This window comes from Platalea leucorodia (assembly GCF_965183815.1).
Source record: "Platalea leucorodia genome assembly, chromosome: 3".
NCBI classification, from domain to species: Eukaryota; Metazoa; Chordata; class Aves; order Pelecaniformes; family Threskiornithidae; genus Platalea; species Platalea leucorodia.
The window spans coordinates 73,311-87,826 of record NC_138825.1 but is presented as its reverse complement, the minus strand read 5'-3'; the positions used below and the strand labels follow the sequence as shown (position 1 = coordinate 87,826).

The 14,516-nt window shown below is 44.8% G+C and overlaps 1 protein-coding gene across 12 annotated transcripts in view; it reads left to right on the top strand.

Annotated features, from left to right (window-relative positions):
* The window catches only part of RIN2 (Ras and Rab interactor 2), a 280,543-nt gene that overhangs the window by 255,585 nt on the left and 10,442 nt on the right, over positions 1-14,516 (top strand). For 11 of the 12 annotated variants that reach the window (XM_082307213.1, XM_082307212.1, XM_082307208.1 and 8 more), the window contains 2 exons: positions 1,884-1,975; positions 5,052-6,182. In XM_082307213.1, the coding sequence (XP_082163339.1) occupies positions 1,884-1,975; positions 5,052-6,182 (1,223 nt within the window). Of the gene's footprint in view, positions 1-1,883; positions 1,976-5,051; positions 6,183-12,564; positions 12,753-14,516 lie in introns of those variants that run through there. The other variant, XM_082307215.1, reaches the window with a different exon arrangement.

Below are 14,516 nucleotides of genomic sequence, written 5' to 3'. Positions count from 1 at the left end.
ACTGAAGGCTCCAAGTTGCTTTGCATTTACTGAAAGTAAGCCCACAAACACACAGTAGCTTGTTGCCTTGCTCATGAGTCTCATAACTGAGAGTCTCTCTCTGCAAAGTGGCGTTTCTTAATGGTATTTCAGTCAGCCAAGTGTGAATTTAGTATCCTGATGAGTCAGGCCTCCCATTCAGTAAGCACATACAAAACTGCATAACCAGGCTCGTCACCTGTTTATTGTTCTGTTCCTTTTCTTGTTGCCCTTTGGGGAAGGGAAAGGAAGTGAAAAGAGTGGTGATCACAACTTAGACATGGTGTTAAAGCTTTCCTAGTGCACCTTCTTAAACACAACGTTAGCTGCAAACCCATCCACAGATACCAGTAATAAATACAACTTCAGCTGCAAACCTGTCTGGAGACTTCGGTAAATGAAGCTCACTCTTGGACTGTGGGTATGCTTTTGGAAGCAGATGCTTATCTTCCCATTCAGTGGAGAAACATCCTAAGTGTTTCTGTTTGCCTAATGTTTCTTAAGTGGCGGCATCTACCCAGCATCCTTGTCCTCTTCAGGCAGCAGTCTAGGATTGCTGGGGGTGCAAGAGGAAAATGTATAGACTTCTTAGGGAAGCAGATAGGTAGCTGTTGTGAGAAAGAGTACGTTTGGTACATCACAGCAAAAACAGGACGATTTCCTAAAACCAGAGGGAATTTCTTGCAATAGATACTCAGTCAGTTTGTATGAGGAGTCAAGAGTTACCTGTCGTTGTACTGAGTCCATGATGATGTTCTAGACTCTAGATTATCTGTGATACGATGTTGAAAGTGTCTTTTCAAATACTTTTTAGCTAGTCTGTCAGTCTCGTGCATATGCTTGATTTGAATTTGAGTGGTGTTCTGAGATCCTGTTTTTTCCACAAGTTAACATACGTCATAGAGAATATTTATGTGATAAAAAACCACTGTCTGCGCTTCCACAGGTGGTTGGCTTGTTCACAGCCTTAAAAAAAAAAAAAAAAACAAATTGTGCTAACACCAGTTGTATGTAGGATTCCTGTGCTCCATTTTTTCTCATTTACTCTTAACTACATGTGTACTTCTACTACAGATTTTGCAGTTTAGCATGCACTGTTGTTTGAGGGTGTATTGGTACAAATTGGGCAGGCAAGAGGTATACTATTGGTTGATGGCAGTACTCATACAAGGTACATACGGTTAAGTAGTTTTGTCCCTTAAAATCTCTGTCTAAAGGCTTTTTACAATGGATTTGGCTTATGTTGTTGTTCATGCATTCATGCATCTCCCTTTGTAAACATCCATTGAACTTCTAGTATGCAGTGAAGAGAAACCACATGAGAATAAATTATAAAGACTTAATTAAATGAAGTGTGTTTTCAGCCCAGGACAGAGTAGCACTGAAACATCCTAACTTAGAAATTTTTAGGGTAGCTGCCCAAGTACTCATTTAAATTTTTATTCTGAGAACTGGAATTCAACGTTGAGAGCAATCAATAGCGTATTCAGAAAATAAGAAGCTTCCTTCAAGGGTTAAGGGCAGATAACACACTTGCATCTCACTGGTATGCTTGTAAAAGACCGAGTGTGAAAGCTTCTGCTGTAACGAAGAAAATACTGCATGGTTCTGTGGAAATGAGCCTAAAGAGAGTCCTGGGGACTTGGATGTCATTTGCACTTCACACCAATTTCCAATGTAAAGGAGCCCTGGGGCTGGTAATGTTTTCACTGTGTGCTGTGTGTTTAAGGCTCTTGCTAGCTGCCACAGCTCAAGAAGAAAATAAGAATCAGAGCTCAGCCACTGCCAGTGTTGGGGAAGAAAAATGCTTCTAAAACTATGGATGTTGTTGTGAAAACCATAATTGTTTTTCTCTTCAACAACAGAGATGTCCTTCCATTCACCCTGAAGTTACCTCATGCTATTGCTGCAGCAAAGACAGAAGCTGAACTTGAAAAGATTGCTCAGCTTGGACTGAGTAAGTAGTTCTCTACATAGATGTCATTCCCTGTAGCATTGCTGTAAGCTTGAAGAAACAGTCCGTATCAATAAGTAGTTCATATTGGTCAGTGATGATACAGATTTCATACGGAAAAGCAGCTTCTCTTATTGGGAAGGCCAAACCTTGTACTTACCAAATGGTGGCCTTGGTGCTCTTCCTTCCTCCTGTGCCTTCTGTGATACTTTTGTTAGTGCTGTTTCCTTCCTTCCTTCTCCTTTCCCCTCTCTGGGCAGCCCTTGAGCAAAGCAAGTTTTACAATCCCCAGACAGAGGTTTGATGTAGCTTCTCCAAGGGTTAATGTTGGCCGCAGGCTCACATAGGAGGCACTAGCTTGATAATTTACTGGAGTTGCCAGGAGAGTGTAGGAACTGAGGTTCACCATTAATAAAACGTCTTTCAGATTGACGCGTGATCTTAGAATGGTGATTTTTGAGATCAGTGGCTCAGTGCGGTAGCATATTAATAAAAGGAGGAGTGTATACACAGGATCTGCAGAATGTATGCATGCACATTGGTTTGGTGAATTTTTTTTAAATAACGGAAGAAAATGCAAGGACATGTCCTTGCATTGCTTGACTGCTACAACCAAATAGAGGCTCATTGTAAACCATACCTTGAGCTTGCAGGAGATGCAAAGCCTGATGGGATTTGAAGCATGGGCTCCACCCAGATGAATCGTTGAGCAGCTCCTGCGAAGTGCTGAATGGCCTCATTTCCTTTTGCAGGAAGGGAGGGTTGACTGTCAGCAGTCTTTGTCCCAGTAGATTTTTGAATCATCTTTGATTTAGAAACAGATCCTCACTAAATCAGAGTGTTAGCATGAGGCTCTCTAGAACTATTTGGTGGGACTTTGCAGCAATGCCATACACGGGGGAAGTATTGCACTGCTTTGCATTTTGTTTTGCTGTAGTAGTGATGGAATTAAGGGATTTGTTTTAGCGAGGAGACAAATGACTTCTGCACTGCTTATCTGCAAGTTTAGGTAATTAGATAGATGAAAGTATGGATTTTCATGGGAATAGAGGCAAACATGGAACTGTTGATTAGGTGAATGTTTGGACGGGGGAGAAAAAAAAGGTCTTGTTGGGATACAGTGTAGTGAAGATAGTCTCCCAGTGACACCTGGAAGCCCTAATGTAACATTAGATGAGTTTCTCCATAGGAGATGATAATGGTGGTGTTGAGCAAGCTCTCCAGACTAACCACACTTTGCCCTTGGTACCTGCGAGCACCATCACCTACTTGCTGCAGAGTTAGTCTTGCTCTTGAACAGTCTCTGTCTATGTTGTATGTGTTCTTTCTTTAAGCTAATACATTTGAAAGCTGAAGAGGAGACTGATGGATCAGTGTCTAACTGTGATTGGTGTATTTGGGATCAATTACCTACTATACACCAGATTAAGATCACGTTTCAGTGAGCAAAAACCAACAACAAAGTTGAGATTTTGATGGAGTTTTAGGTGTCCACGAGAGCACACCAGGAAGTCAGCCCTTCAACGCTGTGGGCCCAAGAGATGCCTAAAAACTGCCGAGGGCCCTACCTGTTAAGTGTCAGCTTTCCTTAAGCAACACGTCGGCACAAAACACCCTGGTCCGAACATGGAGGGCTGTAGCTCCTGTCAGAGCTCTGTTATGCTGTAGGCTCAGAGGGAGAACCGTACAAGGCAGGTTCAACAGCATGTAGCCCAGCAAACCGCAGCAGGAAGAACTGGTGGTAAAGGTTTCAAGGCTGTTGCCAACCTGTAAGGCTTCATGTGCTGAACGTGAGAGTCTCTCAGTCTCTTGTGTTTCACCTGCAGCGGCGCTTACATCATGTGTTTGCAACAGCCCACGTGCCAGGCACACCGGCCAGCCTGCTGAGGGATCTGCAGGCAGGATGTGAAGTCATGGAGCAGGAAAACAACAGCAACATTGCATGACTACGTACAGAAATATGTCTGCCTACATAGGCTCTCTGGCAGTGGTCTGACACCAGGGGCCATTTCCTGCCTTCTGCTCCGTAGGCAAGACACAGCCGTCGTGCGTGGACCCTGTGGTGGAGTGCTTGGCATTCAAGCAGTTGGGCCCAGCTGTCGTTGCTCAACAGCCCAAATGGGGCATCTTGATGCTACAGGAAAAGGGGCCGTGTTGAGATCGGCAAATTTTAGCAAAATCTCCCTCCTCTGGTATTCCTTTCTTATTTCAGTCCAATCGCTGTCCTCAAGGGCTTGTCTGGTTTCAGTCTTCATACTTTCAGGAGCTGACGGGCTTTACCGTTGACTCAGTTTCACAAACATGCTGACACTTTGCTGGGACAAGTGCAGAGGCTGCAGCTGAAAGTTGCTGGTTTAGCACAGGTTTTCCACACTGCTGGTGTGGGACTGCACGTTCGGTCTATTTATGTGCTGCTGAGCGTCTGAAACCTCAGGCAAACTGTGTCACCATTGCCAAGGCAGGGCTGCATGCCAGTGCTCTTAAAGACACACCAGCATTTGATCTGCATGGCTAAAGATTATGTGTGCACCCACCACAGCAAAATGTGAGCTGTCTTTCATGTGTGGTTTCATTTGTTCACTATCAAAAGAAACCAAACCAAAATTTCTGTTGAGTTGCCATAAGTGGCCATCAGCTGGTGTAAATCAGCCTGTTGTCTTTAATGGAGTGAGCTTATTAATACCAGCTGAGAATCTAGGCGTATTTCTTCTGAGTGAGATGCTAGTGAGTAGTTTATGTTCATTTCAGTCTCAAGTTGGTAACAATTACTGTGTTACAGTCTCCGTTCCTTTCTTTGATTCTCAGTTTATTTTTAAGCTTAGTTCAGTGGGCTGATCTGAAGCTATGCGTTGGTCATGATATTTAAAAATGAGTAAGAGCAGCCCCAGGAGTGTAGCATGCAGTTATGTCTAGTGGTGCTTTAAGAGGTTCACTTGGATTTTTTTTTTTTTTTCCCTTGAATTAATAAAAGCTTGTCTAAATTTCTTAATACTTGAAACTGGTGACGTTGAGCTGAATGTTCTGAAAGCCATCTGCGTGCTGTTTTGCATTCTTACATTAATGCAATGATGATTTTCAGACTTTTGGAGCTCCACGGCTAACAGCAACCCCGCGGATCCTTCACCTCCCCGTAGGCCTGTGCCTTTGGATAGCGCTTGTAAAGACTCGCGTCAGCTCTGCCTTATAAATGGAGTGCATTCTATACGAACCAGAACGCCTTCGGAGCTGGAGTGCAGCCAGACCAACGGAGCGCTGTGTTTCATTAATCCCCTCTTCTTAAAAGTGCACAGCCAGGATGTCAGTGGAAGTCTGAAAAGGCAGAGCCCGAGAACTCAAGATGTGAATGGCACAGCGAGGCCTCGCTCCCCCCCGCCCCGGCCGCCACCTCCTTCTATTAATAGCATCCTCACGAGTCCACAGCTTTCCAGGACTATAAAGCAGGCGAGCATGCCAGAAACAGTCAACCATAAGAAAGAGAGAGGCTTGGATTTGCTGCAGAATAAGCCAACCCCTATTCCACCTCCTCGGCTGAAGAAGCAGGCTGTTTGCTCGGAGGTGGAAGGTAGCTCAAAGACCACAGCAGTAATTCGACCTGGCTGCAGCTCGGTGAGCGTGCCCGAAGCTGCTGGCGTTCCAGGTGAAACCTTGCCTGAGCCGGCTCCAGCAGCTGCCAAAAAGACAGCAGCTACCAGCTCTGAGTCACACATACCGTGGAATGGAGGCAGGCAGAGACTGAGCGACATGAGCATTTCCACCTCCTCGTCTGACTCGCTGGACTTCGATCGGAGCATGCCGCTGTTTGGCTATGAGGGGGACACGAACAGCAGCCTGGAGGATTTTGAGGGGGAAAGCGACCAAGAGAGCATGGCACCCCCTTTGAAGCCTAAGAAGAAAAGAAACAGTTCGTTTGTTCTCCCCAAGATTGTGAAATCTCAACTACGGAAAGTCAGTGGAGTTTTCAGTTCCTTCATGACCCCTGAAAAGAGGATGATTAAGAAAATCGCAGAGATGTCCCAGGACAAACGCACTTATTTTGGATGCCTAGTGCAGGACTATATCAGCTTTCTCCAGGAAAACAAGGAGTGCCATGTTTCAAGCACTGATATGCTGCAAACGATTCGGCAGTTCATGACCCAAGTCAAGAACTATTTGTCCCAAAGCTCCGAACTTGATCCCCCAATCGAATCGCTGATTCCCGAGGACCAAATAGGTAAGAAGCACTGTCCTGTGTTTTGGGGGAAGGTGAAAATGTGTAACCTGTGATTACGGTGATAGTCTTTGTGCCAGTTTGGAAAGCTGGGGTTGACTTTGCTAGCAGAGTTCGAGCCACTGAGTATTTGAGTCTTAAAACAAAACAACCCCACGCCCCCCAGCCCCCAATCACCCTAGCAACTCAGAAGAACTATGCTATAAAGTTGTTGATAAAAAGTTATCCTTAAAATAGCTGCAGTGTGGACTTTTTACCTGTGATTGCTAGTTTTTTATTGCATTTTTTAGCCACTGTACTGTTAACAATACAGAATCCTTTATTTGCTGGCACACATGTATTTTTCCCTGAATTGGGCTGAAATAGTTCTAAATGCTTGGACCAAAACTGTGCCAATGTTAACCGTATGAATTGTAGCCGTAAAACTGGAATTTATTCACAACCAGTGACAGTTAAGAGCAGAGACACATTTCATAGCAACCTTCTTTTTAAATAAATCTCATTCTTCCAAACATTCTCATTCACTCCTAGCAAAGCTGCACTGTCCCTACACTTGAAGCTAAATAAAAAGATGCATAAGAGTTTTAAAAACCAAACAAATGTATGCAAAAGAGAGAAGGGGCTGCTAGTCTCAGGATTTCTGTACCTCTCTGTTACATGTACATGTTTATAAATGGTTGCAGATAAGCTATATGTTTGAATACATATTTTAACAACAGAGACTTGTGTATCCACAAAAGTGAAATCATTGTTGCTGCATAAAATCTCACTGCCCCTCTATCTTGCTGAGTCTGAGCAGTATTTGTAAAAGAGCCTATAAGCTGCATTTAGGAGGTAAACATCCCTCGGGGCAGAATACTTTCCTTGTGAGCTCACTTCAGTCCTAATTTGCTTGTTTTTCTCCTGTACCCCAGTGTCCCAACAGTTGGCCTGGTGCAAAATTGGCAGATGGTTTCTTCTCTGGGACTAGAGGGTAATTTTATGTTGACGTTTCTGTCTGTCCTTGACCAAGAGGAAGTGTTCTCACGTAACCTTAACTTCATTTACACAAAGTCAAGCAAAAGTAATAAGCACTGCTAAAGCAAATACAACACTACAAAGAGTGTCCTCGAAATCGAGACTCTTTCAAAGACGTGTAATGTTCTCGCTAGAATAATAAAGAATATTATGTGGGTGTTATGTGGAAGAAAAAAACGGCTAATTGAGCAGTGGTGCAGGCGCATTTTCCCCTGGATTTCTGCAGAGTACTGGATATTTGACAAAGAAATACAGATCTAGCTTGCTTGTAATTTTGTGAAAGCGTGGTTTGACTTGTACTTCTCATTGTAAGGGTGTGGTTAAATTGGGCTGTGGGTCTCTGCTGTCTGCTTTTAAATGTTTCAGTACTTTGGAGTAGCATAAGCTATGAAACGTAATAACTAAACTACATTGTTTTTTTTCAGTGACAAAAAGTCTGGCTTTGATCATGTGATTAAATGCAATTAATTTATAAAGCAGGATAGTTTAAACAAAGGAAGAACTTGCTTTTGAATCATCTACTGCCTATGGCTTGAGCCTGCAAACAACCACAGTGGATCAGGAGCATCAGATGTTGCTGATCTAAGCAGATAGCTATGTGACAGCAAGATTTAGTCATCCCTATAGAGAACTTTTTATGATGTAGCCCTGCCTATTATCCGCTGTTTTGCTTGACTATTTCAGTACGGAATTGCAGCCAGAATTTTAACTTTGTGAGCAGTCATTTATCCTCTCTTGTCAGTTTACACTTTTGTGGTGCAGGTTTTTTTCTCTCGACGTGTCAGCCTCGGGCTGGATGCGTGCTGCTGGGAAAATGCTCCTTCTTTCTGTTCATCAGGGACTGTCCCGCGGCGGTGGCGAGTCAGTGTCAGAGCTCAGAGGCTGTGGTCAGGTCTGGCGACTGCCGGGTTGGAGCAGGCCACAGCGGCCGTGCCGCGCCGGAGTCTCGCAGGAAGAGGCGCCGGGCGCGTTTGCGTAGCAGTGGCTTCACCCTGCGACTCGGACCCCGCTGCTGGTGCCACCGGGGCAGAGAGGCAGCCTGTAGCAGAAAATGTTGGGGCCTCTCGGCTCCCCGGGCCAGTCCTGCCTCTGCGGAGAGGAGCTGGAGCCAGTCCTCGCCTCCCTCTCCCACCCAGCAGAACCGCTGCTGCCCGTCGCCCGTCCCGAGGCAGCCAGACCTCACCTCATCCCGCTGTTGTCTCCTGAATTTCAGTATGTGCTGGAGCAGCACGCCCCCAGCCTTAGTGAAGCCCTTGGTGTTTGGGACTTTCTCCTGTGTCTGTGTAGAGATCGTGTAGCTTTTCTTGTAGAACTGCATCACAGACTTCCCAGACTCTTGCAAGCAGAAGGCTTCTGAAGGAGATCTTTTAAGTTTCCCAGATAGGGGCCATATCAAATAGTTTAACTTCTCCCAAATCATCGGGAGAATGTGCATCAGCATTTCTAATTATTCCCAACAGGTGCCTCCTAATCTTAGCACTGTAGGCTGTTAACCCTTCCTCAAAAAAGGAGATTCCCAGTGTTGGGACAGAATCAAGACTAAGGCACACGGCTTTTTGTTGTTTAAGGATGAATGCAAAGTATTGTTTTAAATCACCCATACCTGAATATGTATCCACAGAATAAAGACCTGGGCTGGTCAGAGAAGACCCTGATAGTCTACAGCTGCTTGAACAGCAAATGTTTGGGAGTTTTTCTTTGTGTTTCTTCTTTTCCTGGCTGCGAACAGAAAGGAGTCAAGTTGACTGTCATCGCTTCACCAGGTGATCACCAGGCAGGATCTGACACCTGAACAACTTCAGTCTCAATGCCCGAATCTGGGCCTAGCCCAAGAAATGGCTGGTTTAAATAATTTGGCAATAAGGTGTTAACTGATCGTGTGGGAAGGTGCCCTAACAATATTGCCTGTTGTTTGTTTTGGTATTTCTAATGTGGAATCGATTTGTAAGTGTTGAATGTTAAGAGGCTTGGAGAGTGTTGGCCCCTTACTGTGGCAGGACATGCCTGGTCGCAGGGACCTGGGTCCGTACGGAGGAGTCGCGGGCAGACGGAGCTGGAGGCTGTGCGGAGGAGCGTAGCCCCTTTCCCGCGGGAGCCGGTGTGCCAGCTGCTCTAAGGGAGGCTTCTCTGAGCAGTGCTTTTGCCTGTGTTATTCCTCTTGCTGAGAGGCAATGTTTTACTTTTGTTCTTAGGAGATTTTATCATGTTCACTTTAGGCGTGTTTTCCACTTACGAAGATAACTTTAGACGTGCTCTCCAAAGGACTGGCGATGCCCTTCTCCCACCCCTGCCATGATACCATATGCAGATTTTGTATGTGAACTCTCTGCTTTATCATCCAAATTTTTAATGAAGACACTAAATAGACTAAAGCCCAGGGCTGACCCCCATGGTATCTCTTTTCAAATATCTGTCTTGTCTGACAGTCAACCATTGATAATTGGGCACTCAGTGCAGTATTTTATGCACTCATGTTGGCTGTTTTTTAGCGCTGTGTTACTTTTTAGGTGCTTGTACATTTGTTTTGTGTCCTGTCCCCCTACCCTGTCATTCATCCTAGTATCCTTTCATGTTGAGTTGAGGCTGACTAACGTGTCCCCCAGCGCTCCTCCATTCAGTACAGGAGCAGGGGGATAGGGCAAGTAAGAAGCAGTGGTAAAGGCGCTGAGCAGAGGCAGAGGATTTGGTTCTCCCTTTCCCAGCCATCCCTTTGATTTGCTTTGTGACTTATTCCCTGCTCCTTTATTACCTCTTCTTTAAGAGAAGACATGTTTACTACACAGCCATAGCGTGAGTTTTAATTAACCCACACCGGATTAAAGCAAAACAAACCTAGTAGAGAGAGTTCTGTGATTCATTGGTGTGCTTTATGTAGGTAAAACGAGGGGAGGTTTACCCTAGAAACCTTTCTTCCCTAGTTGCTCAACTTCTGCCACCGCCACCTATCCATCGCCTGCCTCAGTCCTACCTCTGTTTTCAGAGTTGTGCAGATTATCAAGGAATGTGGCTGGTATGAGGTCTTACTTTCAAGTCTTGCTCCTTCGGAGGAGATGCCCTTGTCTGCACCCTGGGCTAGGCATGTGTCACTGTAGACATCCACCAAGAACTGGACACTTGGCCATCCTGACATGAGCTGTCTTAAAGTAGATCGGTATCAGTCATGCCAGTCTATGAATATGCAAGATATCAGGAAAATCCAAAACAAAGCAAATGCAGTGTAGTCGGGCGTCCTGCGCGTACATGCCGTGGTGTTCCAAAGCAGCCTTCTGCTTTCAGCCTCCCAGGCAACGTTACTAGTGCAGGACTGCGCCTTTTTATCACGGTTCCCAGGCTCGCTCAGTCTCTTACTGAGCCCTTCTTTTACTGATGAGTGGTTGGGCCATTGCAGATGATAAACAGGGCTCGTGTGTAAATGCAGGGCCTGGAAACTGGCGGGTAATCTCAGTAGAGCAGCAACAGCTGGTAACAGGTAAACTGACAGCCTGGAAAAGGGAAGAGCGTGCCTGCAATTTCAGGCAGCGAGGGTTGTAAAGAGGCTGCGTAAGGACACTTGCGATGACTAATATGTTGTCCTTTCTAGATGCAGACTTGTGTGGTTTGCAGCAAAACAAAATAGCATGTCAGCACAGGATACAGATGTGTTTCCACAAGTCACAACGAAACTAGCTGGCTGGCCTTTACAATTCATTTATCAAAGCATTTCCAGTTCCCATTTTGAGGCTAGAGGCTAATTATAACTATCGTTTCAGGAACGCTACATGGCGCTCAGCTCAAATGGTATTCAATAAAAAAAAAAAAAAATCTGAAGAGTGTCTGTTTTGGTTTTGGAGTATTAAGCATCCTGGGAGGATGTTTGAAAACAGTTCGCGTATGCTGAAGTAAACAGGAATTTTTGTTGCCGATTTGGATCTGAGAAATATACAGAGATGTTACTGCACAGGATCAGTCCTCAATTCACAACTTAGATGCTGATTTGCCTGGGAGACCCTCCTGTGCTTTTTGTGGCCATTAGAAGTTAAACGGTGAAAGCTGCTGCTGGCTGGGAATTGTTTTGTGGGATCATATCCGGAAACACATTTCTCTGAAAGGGGCCAGTAACAGCAGTTTAGAAGGAAAGGGTAAATAATTGGATGCTCCGATCCCAGACATGCTTATAGGTGTCTTTTGACACTGAATATTGGTCTAAGGCCCAGATCACAAGAAATGCTGTCCTTCCAGGCTTTAATAATAATACAAATATTTATATGGGTTTTATATTAATTAGGATACATAAGGGTGTTGACCATTAAAAAAAAAAGGTCCGGTCCTTATCAATCTTGCTGTGTTGTTGGCCTCATCAGCTTGCTAGAATTTGCCGCTTTTTAATTTGAGGGCAGAACTCTGTGGTTCTTATGTCTGTGCCAAGAATTCATAAGGGAGAAAAAAAAAAATGTTGTGTGTTGTTTGGGGTTTTGTTTGGTTTGGTGGGAGTTTTTTTGGTGTTTTGTTGGTTTTGTTTTTTAAAATGGTCATATCTTAGTCATTTCCTCATTTGCTGGCTAGATCTGTGCAAACATGCTGCATTAAAATGAAAGTTTCTCTCAGTCCACCCTTACCAAGCCGAGGCAGTTATATCTCTTTGGAATCACAGCTATATGTCCTTTACTTCATTTGTCTCCCATTAACTGTAATATAGTCACTGAATAGCACTGAAGCATGCTTTACTAAATGTCCCGTCCTATTTTTATTTACCTGATCGCGTTAAAAGCACAGAAACCATTAGGAACAGCCTTCAGCAATAAGTACTCGGACCCTGCGCGGAGCTTTGAGCACAGCCATGTGAGCTATCTGCTCTCTTCCTCTGTGCTGCTTCAAATCAATTTAAGTTCCCGGAGAAAATGTGGAATGTGATCGAGTAAATTTCAAAGCAATTTCCAGGCACTGCTTTTGGAGCCTGTGACGAATTGCAAATATGAAAGAACGCCTCCTCGCCATCTTGCGCAGCCATGAAAATCCGTGCGATTCATCTGTACGGGAAGCTGTGGGAGTGGCACTAACTTACCAAGGGCTGAGAGCAGAAGACTTAAGGCTTCCACTTCCCGCCTACAGATAACAAGCCTGGCCCCAACCAAGGACTGGGGCTCTGTGGAGGAATTTTCCCTCCCGGTAGCATCCAGTTCCTGTAGCCTCTGGGGCGGGACTGCTTCTGCAGCTCCCTCCATGCTCATGCTGCAGGCAGCAGCTGAACCAGCTCCAGCCTGGAGCCTACAGCGATCAGTCACAGAAGTGTACTGAGTTTTCCGATCTCCCACCCCAGGCTCGTTGCTCCATCGTTATCAGACCAAGGGTTCTGAGGATCCACGCTGAATTCTTTACAATTCTTTTACAGCCTCCTGTGACCAAATGTGGTGGTGACCCTGCTTTCCTGAGATGAAGGCTGACACTAAATATTCACGTGCAGAACTTCCAGTGGAAGCCTGTGGGAGTTAAAATTTTATGAGGATAGAGTTCTCTCACTTCACGTAATGTTTGGCAGCACCAACTGCTTTGATTTTGACTTAAACAAGACCAGGCGGTTGGAACGTAAATTGCAGAGGTGTTCCACTTACAAGCAAAGCAGTTGGTATTTCTGCTATTTAAAAAACTGAACAGGAAGTAGAAATAAATACAGTAAGCTGAATTGTCAAAAAAAAAAAATCATCGTCAGTGAATCTAGGAAGGAACTGCGTGTACCCTCTAGAAATTTAGCTAGCTAACATACCCATGCATGAGATTTGTGCATTTTTCTTGGTGGAAAAACATTTCTGCCCCATGAGCCCTGAGGATGGCTTTGATGGCAGGGAGAGGCAGTTTCTGTCAGTGTGCAGAAGGGTGATGCTTCTCCTTTTCTGACTGGGTTTGGTAGCGCTGTCAGCGGTGATTGCGTGGCTCCGCCAAGTACAATAGATAAGGTTTGGCCATTTGAAATGTTGCCACATGTTTTGTATAACTGGTGGCTCTGGTCCGGTGGGAAGCTGGATCCACCTTTCACGCTGTGTGACAGGCCATCAGGAACGTGTGTCAGACTGGTTGTGCCTTTACTGGTGGCCACAGGGAAATCTAGAAAATCAGAGGGCAAATGCTGCTCCTCAAGTTCACTCCTTCTCCCTTCCAGTAGCTTTCGCAGTCTCCATTGTGAGGGAGAGCCCAGATGCATTTAAAGCATCCAGGAATGAAGGCTTTGCCACATCCATCAGGGTCTCAGGAGGGGAAGATAGCAAGAGAAGCTACAGAAGCCCCAGCAGAACTGGGATAGGGGAGATGGGAGCTCCCAATAGAGTTGGACATTTGGGAATTGCATGCCAGACAAACACAGAATAAATGCTACATATGAAGCAAAGGCGCCATAAGAGGAGGAGTGTGTGAAGGGCGTGTTTGTGTGGGAAAGAGAGGTGTGAAGACCCAAAAGGAAAAATGGCTGAACACAAGGATAAAATAAATGAAAGCATAAAGCAAAAGCAAGAAACCAGAATTAGGTAATGCTTGTTTGGGGGTGTATGTGTAAATCCCAAGCCTTAGAAACAGTCTGCAATTTTTTTTTTTTTTTAAAGGGGGGGAGGGGAGGGAGAAAAGAAAGATACCACGGTCTAAGAAAAACACATAAGAAGAAGCAAAGAACTTGGAAGGGGCGTGAGGTTTAATTAAACTTTAATGAGTCACCACTAGTAGCAGAAATGTCCACTGCCAGCTTGTATAAATGTGTGATCTAGAGGTGACACAGTCTCTCCTCTTTCTGCTTCTGGTCCCCGTGCTCCCCTAGTCCACCTGCCTACTCTGGGCTCTGGTCCTGCCCCACCGTCAGGGCGTTGGTGCAGCGGCCAGGCTGAAGGGTCCCCAGTTTCTTTTGTGCTTGTCAGAGTTCACTGTGGTACAAATAATTGATGGAAGCTAATTATTAACGTAAGCTATGTTGCTATAGGGACACTGAGCGGGAGAGGAACCTAGCTTAAAAAGTAAAGGTTTGCAGAGAAAATATTTACCAAAGAGCTTTCTCTCTTGATGTGGTCCATACTTTGAAAATGGAGAATGACTGTTAAAGGAAAACTTGAGTAGAACAAGAATAAAAAAAAAAAAACCTAAGTTAGTGGTTACTGTGCCACGTGCACACTATTGCCAAACAAAGAACTTCAGACTTGATGACAAAGCTGTATATAAGCTTGCATGATGAAATCCGAAGCTGGACAAACACAGCTTGGTTTTCATTTATAGTTTAAAGCCCATAATCTGTCCAAGTTCATAAAGATCTTGACAAAGTTGAGCCAAGTTTTCGGAGACCGTGGTTGAGTTATAGTTTCTGATGGA